This window comes from Scyliorhinus torazame, chromosome 18 (genome assembly GCF_047496885.1).
Source record: "Scyliorhinus torazame isolate Kashiwa2021f chromosome 18, sScyTor2.1, whole genome shotgun sequence".
Classification (NCBI taxonomy): domain Eukaryota; kingdom Metazoa; phylum Chordata; class Chondrichthyes; order Carcharhiniformes; family Scyliorhinidae; genus Scyliorhinus; species Scyliorhinus torazame.
The window spans coordinates 28,495,704-28,515,177 of NC_092724.1; the positions used below are offsets into that span (position 1 = coordinate 28,495,704).

The 19,474-nt window shown below is 46.4% G+C and overlaps 1 protein-coding gene across 1 annotated transcript in view; it reads left to right on the top strand.

Annotated features, from left to right (window-relative positions):
• amh (anti-Mullerian hormone) overlaps positions 1-19,474 on the top strand; it is a 57,615-nt gene that overhangs the window by 26,883 nt on the left and 11,258 nt on the right. Inside the window, exons 2-3 of the mRNA XM_072482462.1 lie at positions 5,290-5,471; positions 8,825-8,945. Of these exons, the coding sequence (XP_072338563.1) occupies positions 5,290-5,471; positions 8,825-8,945 (303 nt within the window). The remainder of the gene's footprint in view (positions 1-5,289; positions 5,472-8,824; positions 8,946-19,474) is intronic.

The window sequence follows — 19,474 nt, forward strand, 5'->3', positions numbered from 1 at the left end:
GATTTATCTGCCATAAGCCAAGAGGTCCACCGGGGCGTTGGGGTCTAATGCTGCATACGGGTCTAGTTCCTGCCACATTTGGCTGGACAATATGTTACACTTTGCTCCAGTGTCAATCTTGCTTGCTGTGAGTCATATTGAGGGTGATGAAGATCTTATCCTTTTCTGTGTCAGTGTCGACACTCTCGCAATAGAGTGTTGTTGGAGGCTCTGTAGCTTTGCTCCTTTGGCTGAACTCCAGTTCATTCACCTTACTGATGCTCCTACTTCTGGACGAGCGAGCAGCTGCCATGTTGCTGATGGACGAGGAACCTGCAACGTTTAGCAAAGTGATTCAATTATAATATGCGAAACAAGATGTTCTGTTATGAGAGTGCTGGCCACTGCAGTTGGAGCAGGGCATGCCCTGTCCTGTGAATACTTCTGTTTCCCACCTAAATTCTCTGCATCTTTTTGCTGATTGTTCATTTAACATGCTGCTTGTATCATTAAATCTTTCTCGCACAGCAGCTGCTTACAGACTAAATCGCTGTGAATTCCACAAAATTTTTGATCCCTGACTAGTTCATCCGTGAGCCTTCCAAATGCACATTTCTGTCTCAAGATTTTCAGGGTGGCCGAGTAAGATTGTATTGACTCATCTGCTCTTTGGTTTGTTGAATTAATAATAAATAATAATTTTTATTAGTGTCACAAGTAGGCTCACATTAACACTGTAATGAAGTTACTGTGAAAACCTCCTAGTCACCACACTACGGCACCTGAGGGAGGTGTCAGAATGGCCAATTCACCTAATGAGCATGTCTTTTGGGACTTGTGGGAAGAAACCGGAGCACCCGGAGGAAACCCATGCAAACACAGGGAGAACGTGCAGACTCCGCACAGACAATGACCCAAGCCGCATTGAACGCATGTCTGTCGAGGATTATATTTTTTTACTGGAAGACTAATATTCTCAAACGTTTTTAGAATAATTTCAGGGTCCTCCGTTCCCTCCTCCATCTGGAAAACAAGCAACTCAATTTCTCAACAAGCCTCAGGGCCCCTAAGTATAATAAAGTATAAGCCTGTACCTTTTTCGCCTTGTCAGACAATGCAACACCAAAGTAAATGCGCCACTCCTTTTTGAACATTGCCCAACTGTCTGAGATTTTTCATCAAAGACGAGCTGGTGGTTGGAGCAAAGTCCGTGTGCCGAATTGCCAATTCCTGACACCATGTCAATGTGTCGGGTTCCCGAAACACTGACAACAAGGACATGTAATGCACAATAGCTCATTCACCAGCTTAGCTGCTGCTTCATGCTTGTACTCTGGCCGCACTTCCGTGGAAAATTCCGGCATTTCCGACACACGTCATCACACAACCACTCGGTCTACAAACAGTGGAGATTGGAATATAAACTCCTTCCCAACTTTCTATCGTGCCATTTATAGTTTAATGTGGGTAAACCTGCTTTTTCCACTTACTCTTACGTCCTTCTGTGTATCATGTTTTACATTTACTGTATGTTTCACCACCACTGCTTTTCCTAATGACCGACTATGCACTGTGCAGCTAATTGACATTAACATTCATGCGTCTTCACTTTTTAAGTCAAGTATCTTCTTCAGCCAAATCCTCACTGCAAATAATATCGCGCTCATTCAATGAAAGACATGTTGCCATGAAGCACCTATTTTGGATTCCTGAGGATTAGTCTTCTCAGCAAACAAAAAAGTGTCCGAACCGTAGTTATCAGGATTTCAGAGGCCTCATCGTTAAATTAAGATTTTTCTGCTTTTTGTATTAAAAAGCCTGGACACTCTCACGCTTTAGGCACTGTTCTCAGGGATACACTGAAACAAGATTTAGCTTCTGCTTGAAGGCTATCAACTCAGTGAAAAGCGCCCTTGGCCTACCTGAAACTTGCTGGTCTACCAGAACAAGGGGCTGTCGAAGACCGAGTGTTGTGACGCTCACTGCTCTCGGACTGTGTGTGGAATTCTGTGTCTACTGTTGTAAAACCCAAACGGGGAATGGCCACAATCTAAGGCCTTCCTGTCCTGGTTTCCTCCACTCCAAGGCCCTGAGACGGAAAGCTACTGAACATCCTCTGAGGTCTAAGTGTTATATAAGAACTGAATTGGGTGAAGAAAAGACCTGTGGAGCTCAAATGACATCTGCTTTGGGTGCAGTAGCATCAATGCTAAAGGAAACTGGGCAACTCGATGTACATTTCCACCTTTCATCTTCCATGTAATTAGAAGTACAGCAGTGGCAATGCGAATGGCGTAGCACAATGAAACATGGAAATGTAGCACCTTTGAAGTGCAATATCAAATACAACAATACAAAAGCCACACAAATTGATGCCTTTGAGGTGTTTATGACCTGCAAAGAATGTCCTCTTGGATTAGATATATATTTTTAAAATGGCTTCTGCAAATTATTTTTCTCGGTAAGAAATTGCACCCTCTACAGATCAATTAACAAACATTTTGGGCTGGATTTTCCCTTCTGGGACTGGAAACAGGTTGGGAATGTGTCCGGGTCCAGGGGTGCAGTCACTTATCTGTGATTGTCCTTGGAGTGATGAATTAATAGCCAGAGATCCAGGGGTTGGCATGGTGGTGGCGTGAGTGGTTGCCCCCTGATTGCCCCCCCAGAGCCTCCCCCCCACCCTCCCATGGCAGCCCACCCCTGTGGAAGGTCCCCCAACCCCAGCCAAGGGTCCCCCAGCCCCAGCCGAGGGTCGCTCACCCCCACCAAGCAGAGGATCGGCAATCTCAACGCCCTCGGGCTCGTTGCCTATGAGCAAAGGTGGCTACCCCCCTGCTCGGCTCCCCACAGAAGCCCTTCCGCCAGGTTCACGTTTTTCAAAAGGAGTACTAATAGGTGCCAGCGTGGGCACTTGCTGGGGAGGCCGCTGAATGACAGAAGGCCGTTGGATATGGGGTGGCTCCCGTTAATTGAATGGAAATTGGGTTTAAGTGGTGATAATTGGTTTCTCGCCAAGCTACGGCGAGGTCCCGATTTCGACTACAGGAATGGGCTGGTTGCATCGCAAATTGTTTGGTGCCTGACACAAATCTGCTGCTATTGTCCTGCTATTCACCGGCCTCGTTTCGCTTGAGTGAGAGCGTAATGAAGCCGGAGAATTGTGTCCTTTATATCCCCCAGTGAGTCAGACGTTCTGCCTAGACCCTCAGCCATGGCTGCGCAATGCCTTGGACACCTTCACTGATGGTGCCGACAGGGTGCACCAGGCTCTCCACTGCGGTCGCCACTCTAGCAGTGTTGGCCTCGGTGCCAGGCATTGCCAGAGTCATCTCCTGCATCCCTAGCCTCAGGGACCCATCCAATCAGCTATGGATCTGCTGGAGTGACACTGACATCTCCCTCTGAATGTCCTGACCGCTCCCTATCATCTCACTCAGCACCGGATACCTCTGTACCTCAGGCGTAGCTTCAAGCTGGGACCCAGCGCGGTCCTGGAATCCAACAGCCCCCCGACTGCTATCTTGCCTGGAGGTTCCTGCCTCCACCTGATGGCCATCATCAGTAGTGTGGTGCTCTCCAGATTGTGTCCCAGAAGCCTGTCCACCAACATGTCCCACCGAGGTGCGTGCATCGGCGCTGGTGGAGGGTGGGGATGACAGCTGTGCCGCAGCTATTACGGTGGCATCCTTTGAGCTCTCCTCCGAGGAGTTCTCATTGGAGTCAGGAGAGGGGGCCGCCCGGGTTGGGTGGGCGCCGTTGGCTGGAGGACCTGCGGGAGAATGGACATGTGGTCAGTGGGAGGGATGGGTCAATCAATAAGACAATAAAAACTCACATTTAACAGGTCCTCCAGGTGGAATCTGGTGGTTCCTCACCTCTGCGGCATCCGCCAGCCTCCGCGTGGGTGACCGAGCTGTCCTCGGCCACTCCAGTCACCTCCAGGACACGCTCCTTGAAGGAGGTGAGGATTCATAAGTCCGGCACCCCTCCGTTAAGTGGACCAATTAACGTTGAATTGTGTTGTTGGCCTCACTGGGCTGAGCGGCGGGAAGTTCGCGGCAATACCTAGCTCGCTACCACACTTAGAAATGTTTTCAAAGAATTGCGACCAAACTGTGTGGTATCAGTATATTTGAAGTAATATTTTGTGATAAATTACCTTGCTTACAAAGTGCACTGAAACAGGCCTGATTGTGTGTGTATTATTATTACTGTATTGACTATCAGAGTGGTTAACAGCATATGGCCCAGGCCGGGATTCTCCGATCCGAATTTGCCCCGCTGCCGTTGCCAGCGAGAAGGGAGAATTTGGCACCTAGCCAAAGAGGGAGAATATTGCCGCCGTGAACGGATGGAGAATCCCGCCCCCAATCTGCTTTTTCCTGTGTCACAATTGTTTTTGGCTGCATCACCATTTTGTTCAGCCCTCTTTCCAAAGCAGCCCTGCCCCGGATTGTAGACCATACGGAATCACCTCGGGCAGGATTCTCCGTCGCCCCGCCGGGTCAGAGAATCCCCCGGGGATGGCGCAAATCCCGCCCCGAAGCCGGCTGCCGTATTCTCCGGCGCCGTATTCCGGCGGCGGCGAGATCCCCCCCATGCCGGTCGGGGGCCGTTGGCCGCGGCCCCCCCCCCGGGCCCCGATGGGCCGAGCGGCCGTCCATTTTTGGCTAGGCCCGCCGGCGTGAATCACTCAACTCACACACTGGCGGGACCTGGCAGGTGAGTATGCGTGGGCGGTCCACGGTGGGGGGGCGAACTCACGCCGGCCCTTTGGCGCCGGCTGGCGACACCAACCCCTCCAGCGTCCACCTAGCCCCTGAAAATGCAGAGAATTCCGCACTTTCGGGGGCTATTGACGCCAGAGTGGTTGGTGCCGGTTTTCCTGAGAATCCTGTCCCTCATCTCTTTTTCAGACCGAACAGTATCTACCCTTGAATTTTCCCTGATTCTGCCAAGGTTTTGCTGAAGTTCCAATGCACAATTGACTGCTGTGGTGGTAGGATTTTCTGATGATATGGTGACTAATCACTTAAAAGGAAAGGTTCATCGGCAATTGTTCATCCCAGTAAATATTGCCATCTGGTTTCGAAAATTAATCCAATTTGTCTGAGCTGTAACGATCATTTGTCCTCCAATCATTTTCCTAATGACTCCACTATGATTTTCAAAGATACCCCAAAAAATAGACCTTTTGCAATTTTCATTGTTTTGGATCACATAACGTATCAATGCTTTGTTCTGAGCCAAATCCCTGCTTTCTATTTGATTCATAAATATACAAAACATAATTCCTTTTCCAAACAGTGAACTGGAAAGGGTACAGCCTCCAACTGCACTTCAAGGTGGCGTATGAAAAGGATTTGCATCGGCTGATAGAGGAATCAGAGATGTCTTTGTTGGTGTTTTACCTCGGTCAAAGCCAAGGCTATTTCTTCGAAAGCGAAGGAGGATTCCGATTCCGTGAGCTTCAACTGGAGGAACATCAGGTGGACATTTATAATTATTCAAATAATCAATGGAAATGGAAATGAGAAAACAACATAAGAAGTTTACTTAATCCACAAATGATGAGGATTAATTTTATGGCATAATTTATTTATATCTGCATAGTGTGATTTGCTGTATGTTCATATTGACCTAATTGCTTTATTTGGGAGAAGGAATGACACCGATAAAAGACATAACTGCGAATGTTATGGGCCTTCCAAAAACATAGAAGTGAAAATAGTCACATCCAGCCAATCATTCCTGACCCCCTTTAAGTCTGGATGCTTTTAGCCTCTCACTTTTCTTTGAATATTTATATAAATTGCTCCCACTATCTTCTCCCTCTCCCCTCTAACATTAGGAAACAGCTGCCTATTTTTAGCTCATATCTAGGCTGCTGGGCAGGCTGCATCGAGTGCTGTTCTCCCTCATGATTTTATTTTTACATCTCATCCAGTTCATTTGCACTTGATCCAAATTTGATTACCCTTTTGTTGCAGGGTAATGAAGTCTCAAATCCTCTGGGCTTTATTATACTAAACTGCAAAGCTGAAGCTTTGAACAGAAATAACCCATGGTGTCTCAATCCTGGATTCATTTCCAACAGAGCGGGAGAGCACGAGCGAGCAAGAGACCCACATTTTTTTAATCCCCCGCATCAAGTTCTCTCTTTTATTTCAAATTAACCATTTGAGAGCTCCATTTCTATATTACGTAAATAACAAGACAAATCCAGAGTTCAATATAGAGGACACTATGGTACAAATGCTGAATGAATGGATACTTGGGTATCATTGCAAATTTATTTTGAACTTAAGCTATGTCTTTGTTTCAATTCTCAGCTCTGTGCCTGCTGTCGCATTATGTTTTCATCTCTGTGGACAATCTAGCTGAATAGCCCAGTTTTCTCTCACTCTAAACTAGTCTGACATTAATACTAGTCGCTCAACTGTTCATGAAAACCTGCCCCTTTACCTAGCTGCACGCTGGATGTGCGTGGTGCTCTCAAGCTATACCAATTTTCTCTCTATAACGGAGAGGGATGGTCCATCATGGACTCTGGCTAATTACCACCCACCTTCAGGCACTTGCCATCTTGACAAGGGAGACAAAACCTTGTGATGCCCAATTTCAGCTTTATGGAGTAACAGCAGACATTTACAGCAACATATTTAAACAACTATTGTGCAACAGAAATGCATGTGTTTGATTGCTGAAGCAGTATTTACAATAATTTAATAGAGTACTTTATCCTGCAAGAATTTATTCTTCTTTCCGCAAGGGCATTTCCTACATTATAAGGACGTATTGGGTGGGTTCTCCGTTCCGGAAACTAAGTGCTGCCACCGGTCAAGAATCGCAGTAACTGTGCGCTGCCGCTAGAAGCGCCGGCAAGGAGCAATTCATCTCATGTAAATGGGCCAACATTCAGCCCACCTGTAGCCTGCCCGGGGCCCGGCCCCACAGGCATCTGATTCGCTGGGGTCGGGATTCGCGTTCAGAGCCTGACAAGCTGGAGCAACGTTTAAGCGCTCCGCTCAGCACAGACTGTCACTCCAAGAAGATGGCTTCTATAAGACATGCACCAAGGTTCCTGGAGTCGCAGATTGACCAAATGCTGGACGCTAGTGATACACAATCATTACTCTTGAGTCCACGTGGAGTCATATCGATTCAGCTTTAATCAGATAGAACTGTACCCAGCAGCGAAGTTACAGAAGTGAAGGCTGCTGGGACGGCATTGGTTCTTATACCCTGCCTCTCAGGGCGGGGCTGTGTACATTGCCCAATGGTAGACCCCACGGTCTAGCCAATGGTCATTCCTCTCTCTGGTACCGCAATACCAGGTATTACCACAGCTAGGACTGTGACAACTGATTGTATGGCGGAGACGTTCATACTGCGCAGGCATGTGGTTCTATGCTAAGAGCCTGGTGTGTGGGCAGTTCCTACAGATGGGTGTGAGCGAGGGATGTGGGTGTGTCTGCTGGGACCTCAGCTGCCGGGGGTAACAGAGAGTCCCAACAGCCTGAGATTTCCTGCCGATGAATTACTGCGGTAAATTATAATGTCTCACGTGTATTAAAATCTATCCTTTGTGTAATGTGTGGCCACTAAGAAATGATGTCAGCTCTAATTTGTCCACATCCCATGTCTTTTCGGCCACGTTACATGGTAGACCTAGAGATGGGCTGACTTTGCACTGCTTATCTTTTTGTTCGGCACCTTGAGAAGATTTTAATGGCAGCAATAGCAGAGTGCCTCTCCGGGTCGTACCTTTGAGTTTGGAAAGTTGCCGACAGCCCATGTGTGAGTACACCGGTTGCTTTGGCGTGTGTGAGCAGTTGCGAGACAACCACTGTTTTCAGATGGAGTTTGTCAAGTTTGCCTTCCCAGTTATTGAGACCAGGACCTCTTTATTGACAGCTGTGTCTCACACACACACACCATATTTAATATGAAATATATTCTGTTCCTTAAACCATTTATAGTTCATAATAAATATGCCAGGATAATCTACACGACCAGTGGACAAATCACTGAGCCAGGATAAACATGAGCATGATCATAGAATCATAGACTTCCTACAGTGCAGAAGGAGGCCATTCGGCCCATCGAGTCTGCACCGTCCCTCTGACAGAGTACTCCACAAAAGCCCACTTCCCCGCCCTATCCCAATAACCCCTTAACCTAACCTGCACATGGGGAGAAAGTGCAAACTCCACACACACTGTCACTCAAAGCCGGAATCGAACCCAGGTACTGGCGCTGCGAGGGGGCAGTGCTATCATAGAATTTACAGTGTAGAAGGAGGCCATTCGACCCATCGAGTCTGCACCGGCTTTTGGAAAGAGCACCCCACCCAAGGTCAACACCTCCACCCTAGCCCCATAACCCAGTAACCCCACCCAACACTATGGGCAATTTTGGACACTAAGGGCAATTTATCATAGCCAATCCACCTAACCTGCACATCTTTGGACTGTGGGAGGAAACCGGAGGAAACCCACGCACACACGGGGAGGACGTGCAGACTCCGCACAGACAGTGACCCAAGCCGGGAATCGAACCTGGGACCCTGGAGCTGTGAAGCAATTGTGCTATCCACTGTGCCACCGTGCCAACCCCCCCATTTCTACCATTAAAATCTTCTCAAGGTGTTGATAGTTACACTTGTTTATTTTATCTTCTTTCCGGAGGTTTCTTTCAGTTATATTTTGCTCGTTTGATGCCTCACTTTCTGGCATTGCCAGTAAATACCGCAATTTGAAATAGTGAAAAGCAGGGAGGATATTTGGCGGAATTTGTCATGGTTTATCGTTAAATAACAACATTGAATTCTTCTCTTCAGACTGTTTGCTTTAATGAAGAGACAAAGTATGTCATTCTGAGTATTCAAGGGATCCCTGGAAAATGTGCGGACGGCCAACTGTGTATTGACGTATCTTTAAAAATCAGGCGCTTTTCAAATGGTGAGTCATTTACTACTACTTACTAATCTTTATGTTCCTATGAACATTCTAAAACTTGGTAAAACGTATTCAGTTGTAAAAATATATCTATTATGTGAATGAGCAGCTGTAACTCCACCAGAAACTCCATTCTGATCATTCCTGATCCTTGCTCTGACCGAAACTGATTGTTTGTTGCATTGACATCCTTCTTCGAAACCGATTGTTGCATTGACATCCTTCTTTGGCTCCGAGCTGGGTTTCTAACTGTATATATCTGCTTCCATCCACCTTTGTAATGGCACCTGCCTCTACCTCCGCCTTTGTACTGGTTGAGATCCACATTGATATCTTTATCACTTCCAGATTCAATTATTTTAATGCTCTCCTGGCTGACTTTCTATTTGTCGCCCATAAACATCAGCTCATCCAATACCCTGCTGTCTATATCCTACTCATGTCTAACTCGCCCAATGCATAGGACCTAGGAAATACGACAGGAGTAGGCAATTCAGCCCCTCAATCCTCCAATCAACTATGGATGATCCTCTGTCTCAATGCTATTTTTCCATACTATCCCCACATCCCTTGATGCCTTTCATATCTAAAAACCTATCAACCTCTGGCATGAATATATTCAATAACTTTGCCTCCACAGCCCTTTGTGTTAGAGGTTTCCAAAGATTCACTACCTTTTGAGCGAAGAAATGTCTCTTAGTCTGAGTCTTAATCGGCCTGCCCCTTATCCTGAGATGATGTCCTCTGGTTCTAGACACCCCCAGACAGGGGAATCATCCATCCTTGCATCTACCCTGTCAAACTCTGCAAAAATGTTATATGTTTTAATGAGAACGCCTCTCATTCTTCTAAACTCTCAAGCCCACAGGCCCAGATTCCTCAATCTCCCCCCATAGGACAATCCTGCCATCTAAGGAATCAGCCTGGTGAACCTTTGCTGCAGTTCCTCTATGGAAAGCATATCCTTCTTTAGCAAGGAGACCAAAACTGTGCACAAAACTTTGTGTGTGGTCTCGCCAAGGCTTTATACAATTGCAGCAAGACCTCTTTATTCCTGTACTCAAATTCTTGTGAAATAAAGGCCAACATACCATTTGCTTTCCTAATTGCTTACTACACCTGCATGGTAGGTTTCAGTGACTAATGAACAAGGACACCCAGGTTCCTTTGTACATCAACACTTCCCAATCTTTCACCATTTAAGTAATACTCTGCATTTCATTTTTTTCTGGCAAAGTGGAGAACTTCACATTTTTCTACGTTATAATCCATCTGTCGCATTCTTGTCCACTCACGTAGCCTGTCTTAATCTCCTAGAAGCCTCTTTGAATCCTCCTAACAACTCACCTTGCTACCTGGTTTTGTATCATCAGCAAACTTAGAAATATTACAATTGAGCCCCACATATAAATTGTGAACAGCCGTTGCCCAAGCACAGATCCTTGCGGTACCCCACTATTTACAACCTGCTGTCATGAATTTGTCTAGTAACATTACTAATACGAATTTAACAGGACATAATAGGATGCAATCTGCCCAACAACAGGTAGAAATCTGCCTAGAGACAGCAGTAGCCAGTATTTAAAAGGCAGGATGAGATGTGACTTTCCCAGTAACGAGATTAGAAGGCGTCTAGATAGAATCATGTGTGAATTGCTTATTAGTAGAAACAGCTTGCCTAGATGATTGGGAGATCAGAAAGGTGGGTGGCATGATGGCACAATAGTTAGCACTGCTGCCTCACAGCATCAGGGACCTGGATTCAATTCCAGCCTTGGGTGACTGTCTTGTGGAGTTTGCACATTCTCCCCATGTCTGCATGAGTTTTCTCCCATAGTCCAAAGGTGTGCAGGTTAAGTGGATTGGCCATGATAAATTGCTTCTTAGTATCCAGGCATGTGGAGGTTAGGTTACGGAGTTACAGAGGTAGGGCGGGGGGATGGACCCATATGGAGTGCTCTTTTGGAGGGTCGGTGCAGACTCAATGGGATGAATGGCTTCCTTCTGCACTGCAGGGATTCTATGATACACATGCCAATGTCCAGAGTCAAGGAATTTGATAGAGATAGACAGCCAAATGCACAGAATGCAGAATGAAAGAGGAGAAAGGATATAATTGACAGCACTCTCAGAAGCAAGGAGGCCAGTTTACATCTAGTATCCTAGAGGTCAGTTTACATCTAGCATCCTCTAAGTCTTGAGCCAAGGCAGTGCAGAAACCTTCATAAAGGTAGTTTAAATATCTTCGCTGGACCAGGACAAGACACTTCACAGGCTTGATTATCCTCCCTATATTGTGCGGTAACTATAAGCTGGTTTTGACTTACAGATCTATTTAATTTGGATGTTGTTTGGAGGAAAGGGGAAATCTGAAGGAGTTCATGGATCATAGATATATTTTGAACAAGGGTTACATTCTACTTAAACTGTGTGTGTGTTTAGTAATTCATATGCTCAATTGTTTTCACGTACCATAGTTCTGTTTGTGTGTATTTGTCTTTTCTTTAATTTAATTAATGGTCTTTAATAATTGTTACACAATGACTGGGCTGTTTATTCCCACTGGGGTTTCACTTGCCTCCATTGAACACCATTGCAAAAAACAAAACATTACAATCTCCACGAACTGGTGTTCCAAGTTGAGATACCCTCGCAGATAACATCAGCATGGTTCATGACACTGCCAACTTGAGAATGGCCCATTTATTCATACTCTATGTTTTCTATCTGTTAACCAATCCTCAATTCATGCCAGTATATTACTCCCTATCCCATGTGTTTTGCTTACTAACCACTTGTTGACCTACACTGCCTTCTGGTTTTCTAATGGGTTAATTAAAATTCTCGCTCTTGGGTGGAATTTGACACCTCCGTCACATTAGGGACAGGACCGGAAATTGCGGCGAGCCATTCAAAGGTCCATTGAATTCAGCGGAACTTGAAAATGTCGCCAGAGGGATGGACTGTAAAATTCTACATTTTTAAATTGCAACATGGCCTCACTCTTTCTGTGATCTTCTCCAGCCCTTTGTTCTATCCAGGACTATATCCGCATGCACTTTGAAATTTGTACGTTTGGGTTAATAGGGATCTCTACTTTTATCAGTAACTGTGGCGGACGTGGGGCTGGATTGAAGCATTTGTTTTTGGTATTAATAGAATTTGTTCTTGGTATTAATAGAAAATGAGCCGATGTAATATTGCTCTTGATATGTTTTGAAAACAATCCACCTGGCAGGCAATTATCTTTGAAAAGCAGTGCGACACTTATCAGTTGTTTCTGTTCAGTTATGAGAAAGCCTTGCGCTACAATACTTTGAAGTGATATTTTCAGACAAAACAACAGATGTGCAGTAATTAAGATCTAGAGCCTTTGCCTGCCAGATGTACGCTATAGAGGTTGAAATTCACTTTCAGCTGGGGCTTAGGAACAAGCTGACGGCCTGTTAAACACCTCACCCGATGTCACATCCCATTGGGCAGAATGTATAATGGGCGGCCAATGCGCCAATTGGTGCCTTCACACTGTGTCCCCCCAATGTTTTTCTGTCCAGGGAAAGATCTGGGTGCATAAATCAAGCTGATGGATGACTAGGCCAGACCAAAGTTTCCCTCCCCTCCCACTGCACTCACTCACTCACTCACTCACTCACACACGCTCTCACACACACTCACTCACTCATTTACTCAGACATTCACTCAGACACACTCATACTCACACACACTCACTCACTCATACTCACACGCACACACTTACTCACACATACAAACACACTCACTCACACACTTATATGGTCAGATACAATATCAAGATCATAAGATTAAAAATAAAAAGGCCTTTCATCCCATTCAGCTCACAGGACTTGCACATTTTGCAAAAGTTTCACTTCTTAAATTAGGAATCGGCTCTTTTCCCTTCTACAACCTTTGGCCCAACCATTTTCTCCTTTTCTGTCCTCCTGGGCGCATAATTCATGTTGTAAGACCATTTAAAGGACACTGACAGCTCTTCAGTACCTTGATCAAGTGACTGTTATGCACTTTTGTGTCCAGTCAGTGAATATCCTTAGGTTGTTAGGAGCATCACAGTTTTTGTGCAATTCGTTTCTCATCAATACCTGCATGTTTTCACTAAAGCTGACAGCAGACCGCTGAAAAGTGTGCACATTTCTTCCTCGAAGGTGGATACTGAGCTTGAGTAACAGCCCATTACTGAAGTAAGGAGTTACAGATCAAATGAGGGATGAAGGCTAAAATAACCCTCATGTATGAGCCAATCTATAAGGCACTTACCCATTGAACATTTGGACCATCGTATCCATTTTCTTCTTGAATATTTAGTCAATAATCACTTCGCTAGGTGGCAGTCTAGTCCAAAAGTTGACAAGTTAACATATTTTTAACAGATGCCTTCCTTGGTTTGTGTTTTCCTGAGCATCTCCAATTGAGATTGTCTTGGTTCAAATCGAGAACCTTGTCACATCCACCTTATTGGTTTCTTTTCTGATTTTAAAAGCTAAGATTACATCATAGGAACATAGGAAGAGGGGTAGACTATTGAGCCTGTTTTACCATTCAAAGTGATCTTGGCTAATGTGTGACCTACCTGCGCCTTTATCCTTTAATATCACCAGTTAACAGCAGTCCATCAATCTTAGATTTAAAATTAACACTTGACCCAGCACCAACTACTATCATGAAAGGGAGTTCCAAATTCCAAGACCCTTTATGTCTAGAAGTGCATCCTAACTCCACTCCTAAAAGGTCTGACTCTAATGTTTAGGCAACGTCACCCAGTCGTAGATTCCCCAACTAGTTTATCTCTGTCTACCTTATCGAAAGCCCCCTAACACCTTGAGACCGTTGCAAAAATTACCCCTTAAACTGCTAGATTGTAGAGAATACAAACGTTGTTTGTGTAACCTCTCTTTATAATTTAACTGTTGGAAACAAATGGTTCTAGTAAATCTACTCTGCATTCCTTCCAAGGTCATATGTCCTTCCTAAGATATGATGCCCAGAACTAATGACCGTACTCCATCTAACCAGGAAACTGCTGCTACATGACACCTGACCCTTTGTTCTCTAGGCCTCTGTTTATAAAGGCCAACATTTCATTACTCGTTTTGACATTTTTCTACCTGCCTTGACATTTTAATGACCTACGTACATGAACCCCAAAATCTCTTTGAATTTTCACTGTTTTTAGCTGTTCGTCACTTGGAAAGTACTCTGATCTACCCCATTTAGTTCCAAAGTGGATGATGTCACACTTGAATACATTGCGATCCATTTGCCACACTTATGCCCATTCATTCAATCAACTAATATCCCATTGTAATTTCAAGTTTCCGTCTACACTGCTCGCAATGTCGTCCTTCCTTGTATCATCAGAAAACTTGGATATACCCTTGTTTAAGTGGTTAATGCATGAAGTCAATAGTTTTGAGGCACCACCACAGACCCCTGTGCAATGCCACTAGTCACATCCTGCTAATTAAAGTCCAATTCCAATTCTCTTGCCACATCTAATGGTACACTAAGGCAGACTTTCCTCTGATTCCATAGCTAGTTATTCCTGGAACAGGTCGCTAGTCTGTCGCCAGAGGCTTGTAGCTTGAGGGTACACTCAGGCAGCCTTTCCTCTGATTCCATAGCTAGTTATTCCTGGAACGGGTCACTAGTCTGTCGCCAGAGGGTTGTAGCTTGAGGGCCCCCACTCCCCACCAAGCATGGCTGACCAGGAGTCTGACCCGCTCTCACCGCCTGCATTGGTATGCTGGAAAGATATTGCAGGTTGACACTCAACCTGTTTGGCTGCATTAGGAACACACCTTCCTTGGCCATCAAGTCCAGGGGTGGGACTTGAATCCTGAGCTTCTGGCTTCAAGGCAGCGACGCTACCCACTGCGTCACAAGACCTCCGCCAGTTAGAGTGCCTGTTCATTATTCCTCCTCTCTCTCTCTCCTGTCACTCAGCCAATTCCTTCACCGAATCAATGATTTTTCCTCAGTTACATAAACTTTAGCTAACAGCCTCTTATAAGGAACTTTAGCTATTGTCTTCTGGACGTCCATATAAGTACAATCAATAGACACTTACCTCTCCACTACTTTAGTCACCTCTTCAAAAGGTTCAACTAGTTTGTCATACATGACCTACTCTTTATAAATCCCTGCTGGCTCTCTGATCAGCTGAAAGGTTCCTTGGAGTTCCATCACTTTATCCCTAATTATATAGGCTCTAGTATATTCCCAATAACTGATCTATAATTCCCTGTTCTTCCTCTCTCACTTTTCTTCAGTAGATGAGTGAGATGCAATTTTTCAATCTAGAGGAACAAATCTTGACCCAAGAGAACCTTGTCATGGTCTCATCTACTTAAATCCTGAGATGAGAACCATCTGATCCTGGGGATTTATCATAGAATTTACAGTGCAGAAGGAGGCCATTCGGCCCATCGAGTCTGCACCAGCTCTTGGAAAGAGCACCCCACCCAAGCCCACACCTCCACCCTATTCCCATAACCCAGTAACCCCACCAAACACTAAGGTGTTTATCACTCTTTACTTCCATTATTTTCTTCAGTACTGTTAAATTGTTTCAATTAATTATGGTGAGATTTTTTCCTTTAATTTTATTGTGAGGTCACGTGTGCTATCCTGTTCCTCCACTATAAATGCTGATGCAAAGTCATTATTAACAAGTCGGCCATTTCCTTATTTTCGTTTATGATCCAGCTTTTTAGAGGCCCACATTGATCAGATTGCTCTCTTTTTAAAAATATAATTGTAAATGTTTGTATTGAGTATGATATCCTTGTAAGTTTCTTTTCATGTTTCGTTTTGTAGTTCTTACCACCTGTTTTATCACCTTTTGCTGTTCTTTCTCTCTCCCATTCTCCAGGAGCTATGCTACATTTTACACTTGTTTAGGCTGTTTCCTTTTGTTTTATGCTGCTTACATCTATAGTCCCCCGTGGCTACATCTTGAGGCAAGTGGAGCTCTTGCCCTTTACAGATATAAACTGGCTGAGTATCATGTTAAATTCCCTTTTGAACACTGATCTATTAGTTTACCCATTGACAGATTTGCTCAGTTTACATGATCGGTCTCTGTCTCATCCCATGAGAGTCTGCCTTACCTAAATCCAGAATCACAGTAGCCCCTTTGCATTCCTCCCTTTAATACACAATAATGTATTCCATCATATTGGGAAGGGTTCTCCATTTGGGAAGCAATGTTCTCCCGCTGGAGTAGAATCGCTCCAGGTCTGCACAGGAGCTAGGAGCAGGGACCAGGAGTGATTCATTCCACTTTGCCATGCTAATTTATGCATGATAGTGGCTCCCTGGATTTCATTCCGAATTTCGCTATCAGGCTGCCATTTTGCATTTTGAGTGGGTGGCCCGATATGGTGGTGTGCCGGCAGGCTCCCTCCCCCCCGAATGCAAATCCTGCTCCCCCCCTTCCCACTGACAAGTAGGGGCATCCTTCCACCCCACCACCATGGGAATTGCTGGGTCACCCATCCCCCCACAGGACGCACGCATGAAGGTGACCCGCCCCCCCCCCCCCCACACCAGACCCCCATCAGAAACCCCCCATCAGAGAACACCCATCAGAGACTCTCCCATATCAGAACCCCCCCCCCCAATATCAGAGAACCCCAAATATCAGAGACCCCCCAAATATCAGAGACCACCCCCATATCAGAAACCCACCCCCCATCTGACAGCACTGCCTGGGAGCTAAAGAGCAGTTCAGGCAGAAACTGTGAAAAATCACTGCATTTTCACTTATCAGTCCCTTACACCTGCAGCCCCAGACAGATCTGTAGAAAGCAGCAGCTGTAATTTACAGGGTAATAGCTTCCAGACAACCAGGTGTCTGAATTGTTTAGTTTCATTTCCCTTCATGCTTGAATGCATCTTAAGTATACCATTGTGAACCTAACCACAATGTTTATAAACATCTAGCTATGATTGCCAGCTCTTGACAACATCAAAAGCAGTTAAGTTCTTTCTGTTGAACGAAGAGGAAGTGAAAGCACTTATCTCCGAGACATTTATAAACATTGTAGTTAGCTTGTGGGTCTACGATATGGAGAGGGTCTCTGATATGGGGATCTGATAGGGAGTATGTTGGGGGTGTTTTGATGGGGTGTCTGATGGGGGTCTGATTGGGGGTCTCTGATGAGGGGGTCTGATGGGGGGTCTAATGGGGGGCTGGGGGAATCAGATGGGCAAGATTTTCAGTGTGTGGGGCCCTCCAATGGACTATGTTTTATACTTACCCCCTTGACCCGCTGCAAGATCCACCGCGTCAGGGATATGCTTACAAATACTGGCACCAATCCATGCCTGTGTAAATCCTAGCCGAGAGCAGGAGCATCATGGAGGCCTGGAGAATCGGGTTTCCAGCCCGTGAATCGGACTCATTTGCATCCACCTGCTAGCGTGTGGTGTGTATCTCACCTTTACCACTGGCTGGGGACTGAAGCATCGCCAGGGCGCTGATCCTGTTTTTTGACGATTCTCTGCTGCATCGGCAATTCTGCTACCAACTGCTGGCGGCGGAGAATTCACCCCATTCTGATTGCCGTTAGATAAATATTCATGCACCATTGTGTTTGTTCAGTAGTTCTGGTTCACTGATCAATATAGAATGGGCGGGATTCTCCGACCCCCCGCTGGGTCGGAGAATTGCCGGGGGCTGGCGTGATACTCGCCCCCGCCCTTTGCCGAATTCTCCGGCACCGGATATTCGGCGGGGGTGGGAATCGCGCCGCGCCGGTTGGCGGGCCCGCCCCCGCGATTCTCCGGCCCGGATGGGCCGAAGTCCCGCCGCTAAAATGCCTGTCCCGCCGGCGTAGATTAAACCACCTACCTTACCGGCGGGACAAGGCGGCGCGGGCGGGCTCCGGGGTCCTGGGGTGGGCGCAGGGTGATCTGGCCCCAGGGGGTGCCCCCACGGCGGCCTGGCCCGCGATCGGGGCGTATCGATCCGCGGGCGGGCCTGTGCCGTGGTGGCACTCTTTCCCTTCCGCCTTCGCCACGGTCTCCACCATGGCAGAGGAGGAAGAGACTCCCTCCACTGCGCATGCGCGGGAATGCCGCTAACGCTCCCGCGCATGCGCCGCCCGGAGATGTCATTTCCGCGCAGCTGGCGGGGCACCAAAGGCCTTTTCCGCCAGCTGGCGGGGCGGAAATTCGTCCGCCGCCGGCCTAGCCCCTTAAGGTTGGGGCTCGGCCCCCAAAGATGCGGAGCATTCTGCACCTTTGGGGTGGAGCGATGCCCGACTGATTTGCGCCGTTTTGGGCGCCAGTCGGCGGACATCGCGCCGATACCGGCGAATTTCGCCCCATTCTTCCTTCATTTAGTTCCTTTGGCTTTTTTTGTAAGACTCAGAAATATCTGTTACTCCTTTCTTCCCAGCCACCGTGCATTCTTTTGGGATTCCCCAACTGATCGCTGTAAATTGAATGGAAGATTGTTGAAAACCAATATTTGTCTCTTTTTGGTGGGGATTTTAGCAAGTTACGTGCAGTCAGAAGATCTTTAGAGGAACTGTGTGGCCCCAGCCTTTTGTAATTATGGAAGTTAAACCAAATCAGAAGATTCCAGCTGATGCTTTGTCTTGGGGCTAAATCCAATAGAGGAAAGCTTAAGCTTGAAGAAACCAATTAACAGTTATCTACAGTTCAGAGATGCTGCAGGATCTCTGCTTCAGAGAAGAAGCTTGCATTGAAGAGATTTCATTGGATAGGAGGTGGCATTATATTATTATATAACGGAAGACCTGCAAAGAAACCCCATGGAATTCAGGGGTAGCAAAGGCGATCAATGATTTCAAAAAGTAATTGGACAATCACTTGAGGGAAACTAAGTGGCCAAGGGGATAGAGCAGGGGAATGGGGCTGAGTGGGTTGCTGTCCAGTGAGCCGGCATTGATTTGATGGGCCAAAAAGTCTCCTTCTGTGCATTATGACTCTGGGAAGAATCCTCTGTCCTTATGGGCCTGAGACTGGATCATTTCCGGGTGCTGACTTCCTCTTCCTGTTGGGGTGCCTGCCGGGGTGCCATCTTGGAGGTGACTAATTAAGGAGCTGCCTTCAGGTCTGCTGTCAATTTCAGGATGGTGGACGGATCCTTGCGGCAGTAGGCCCAAAAGAGAGAGCTTGCAATCCTGGTAGGATGCCAGCCCCACCAACTCAGGTGATGTTGCCAATGTCGGAGGTGGAACATGAGGATACCATCTTGAAGTGACCCTGAAGAAGTTGGAATTGAATGAAATAAGCAGTGGCCACAGCTGCGAGGTCGCCCAGGTTGGCCTATGGCAGCAGCTAGCGGCCTGCTGATGGTTGCTGTGTCACTGGTGTGGGCAGGAAGTGGGGATTAGTGTAAAAAGCCCATCAGAACCTCAGGTCAGCTGTTGCCAGGTCACCTCTAGGCAGCTGGCAGGCTCGGCCCTTACTGAGGGGGCCCCAATCAGCTCACAAATGGATCTGGCAGGCGTCTGCAGGCGATG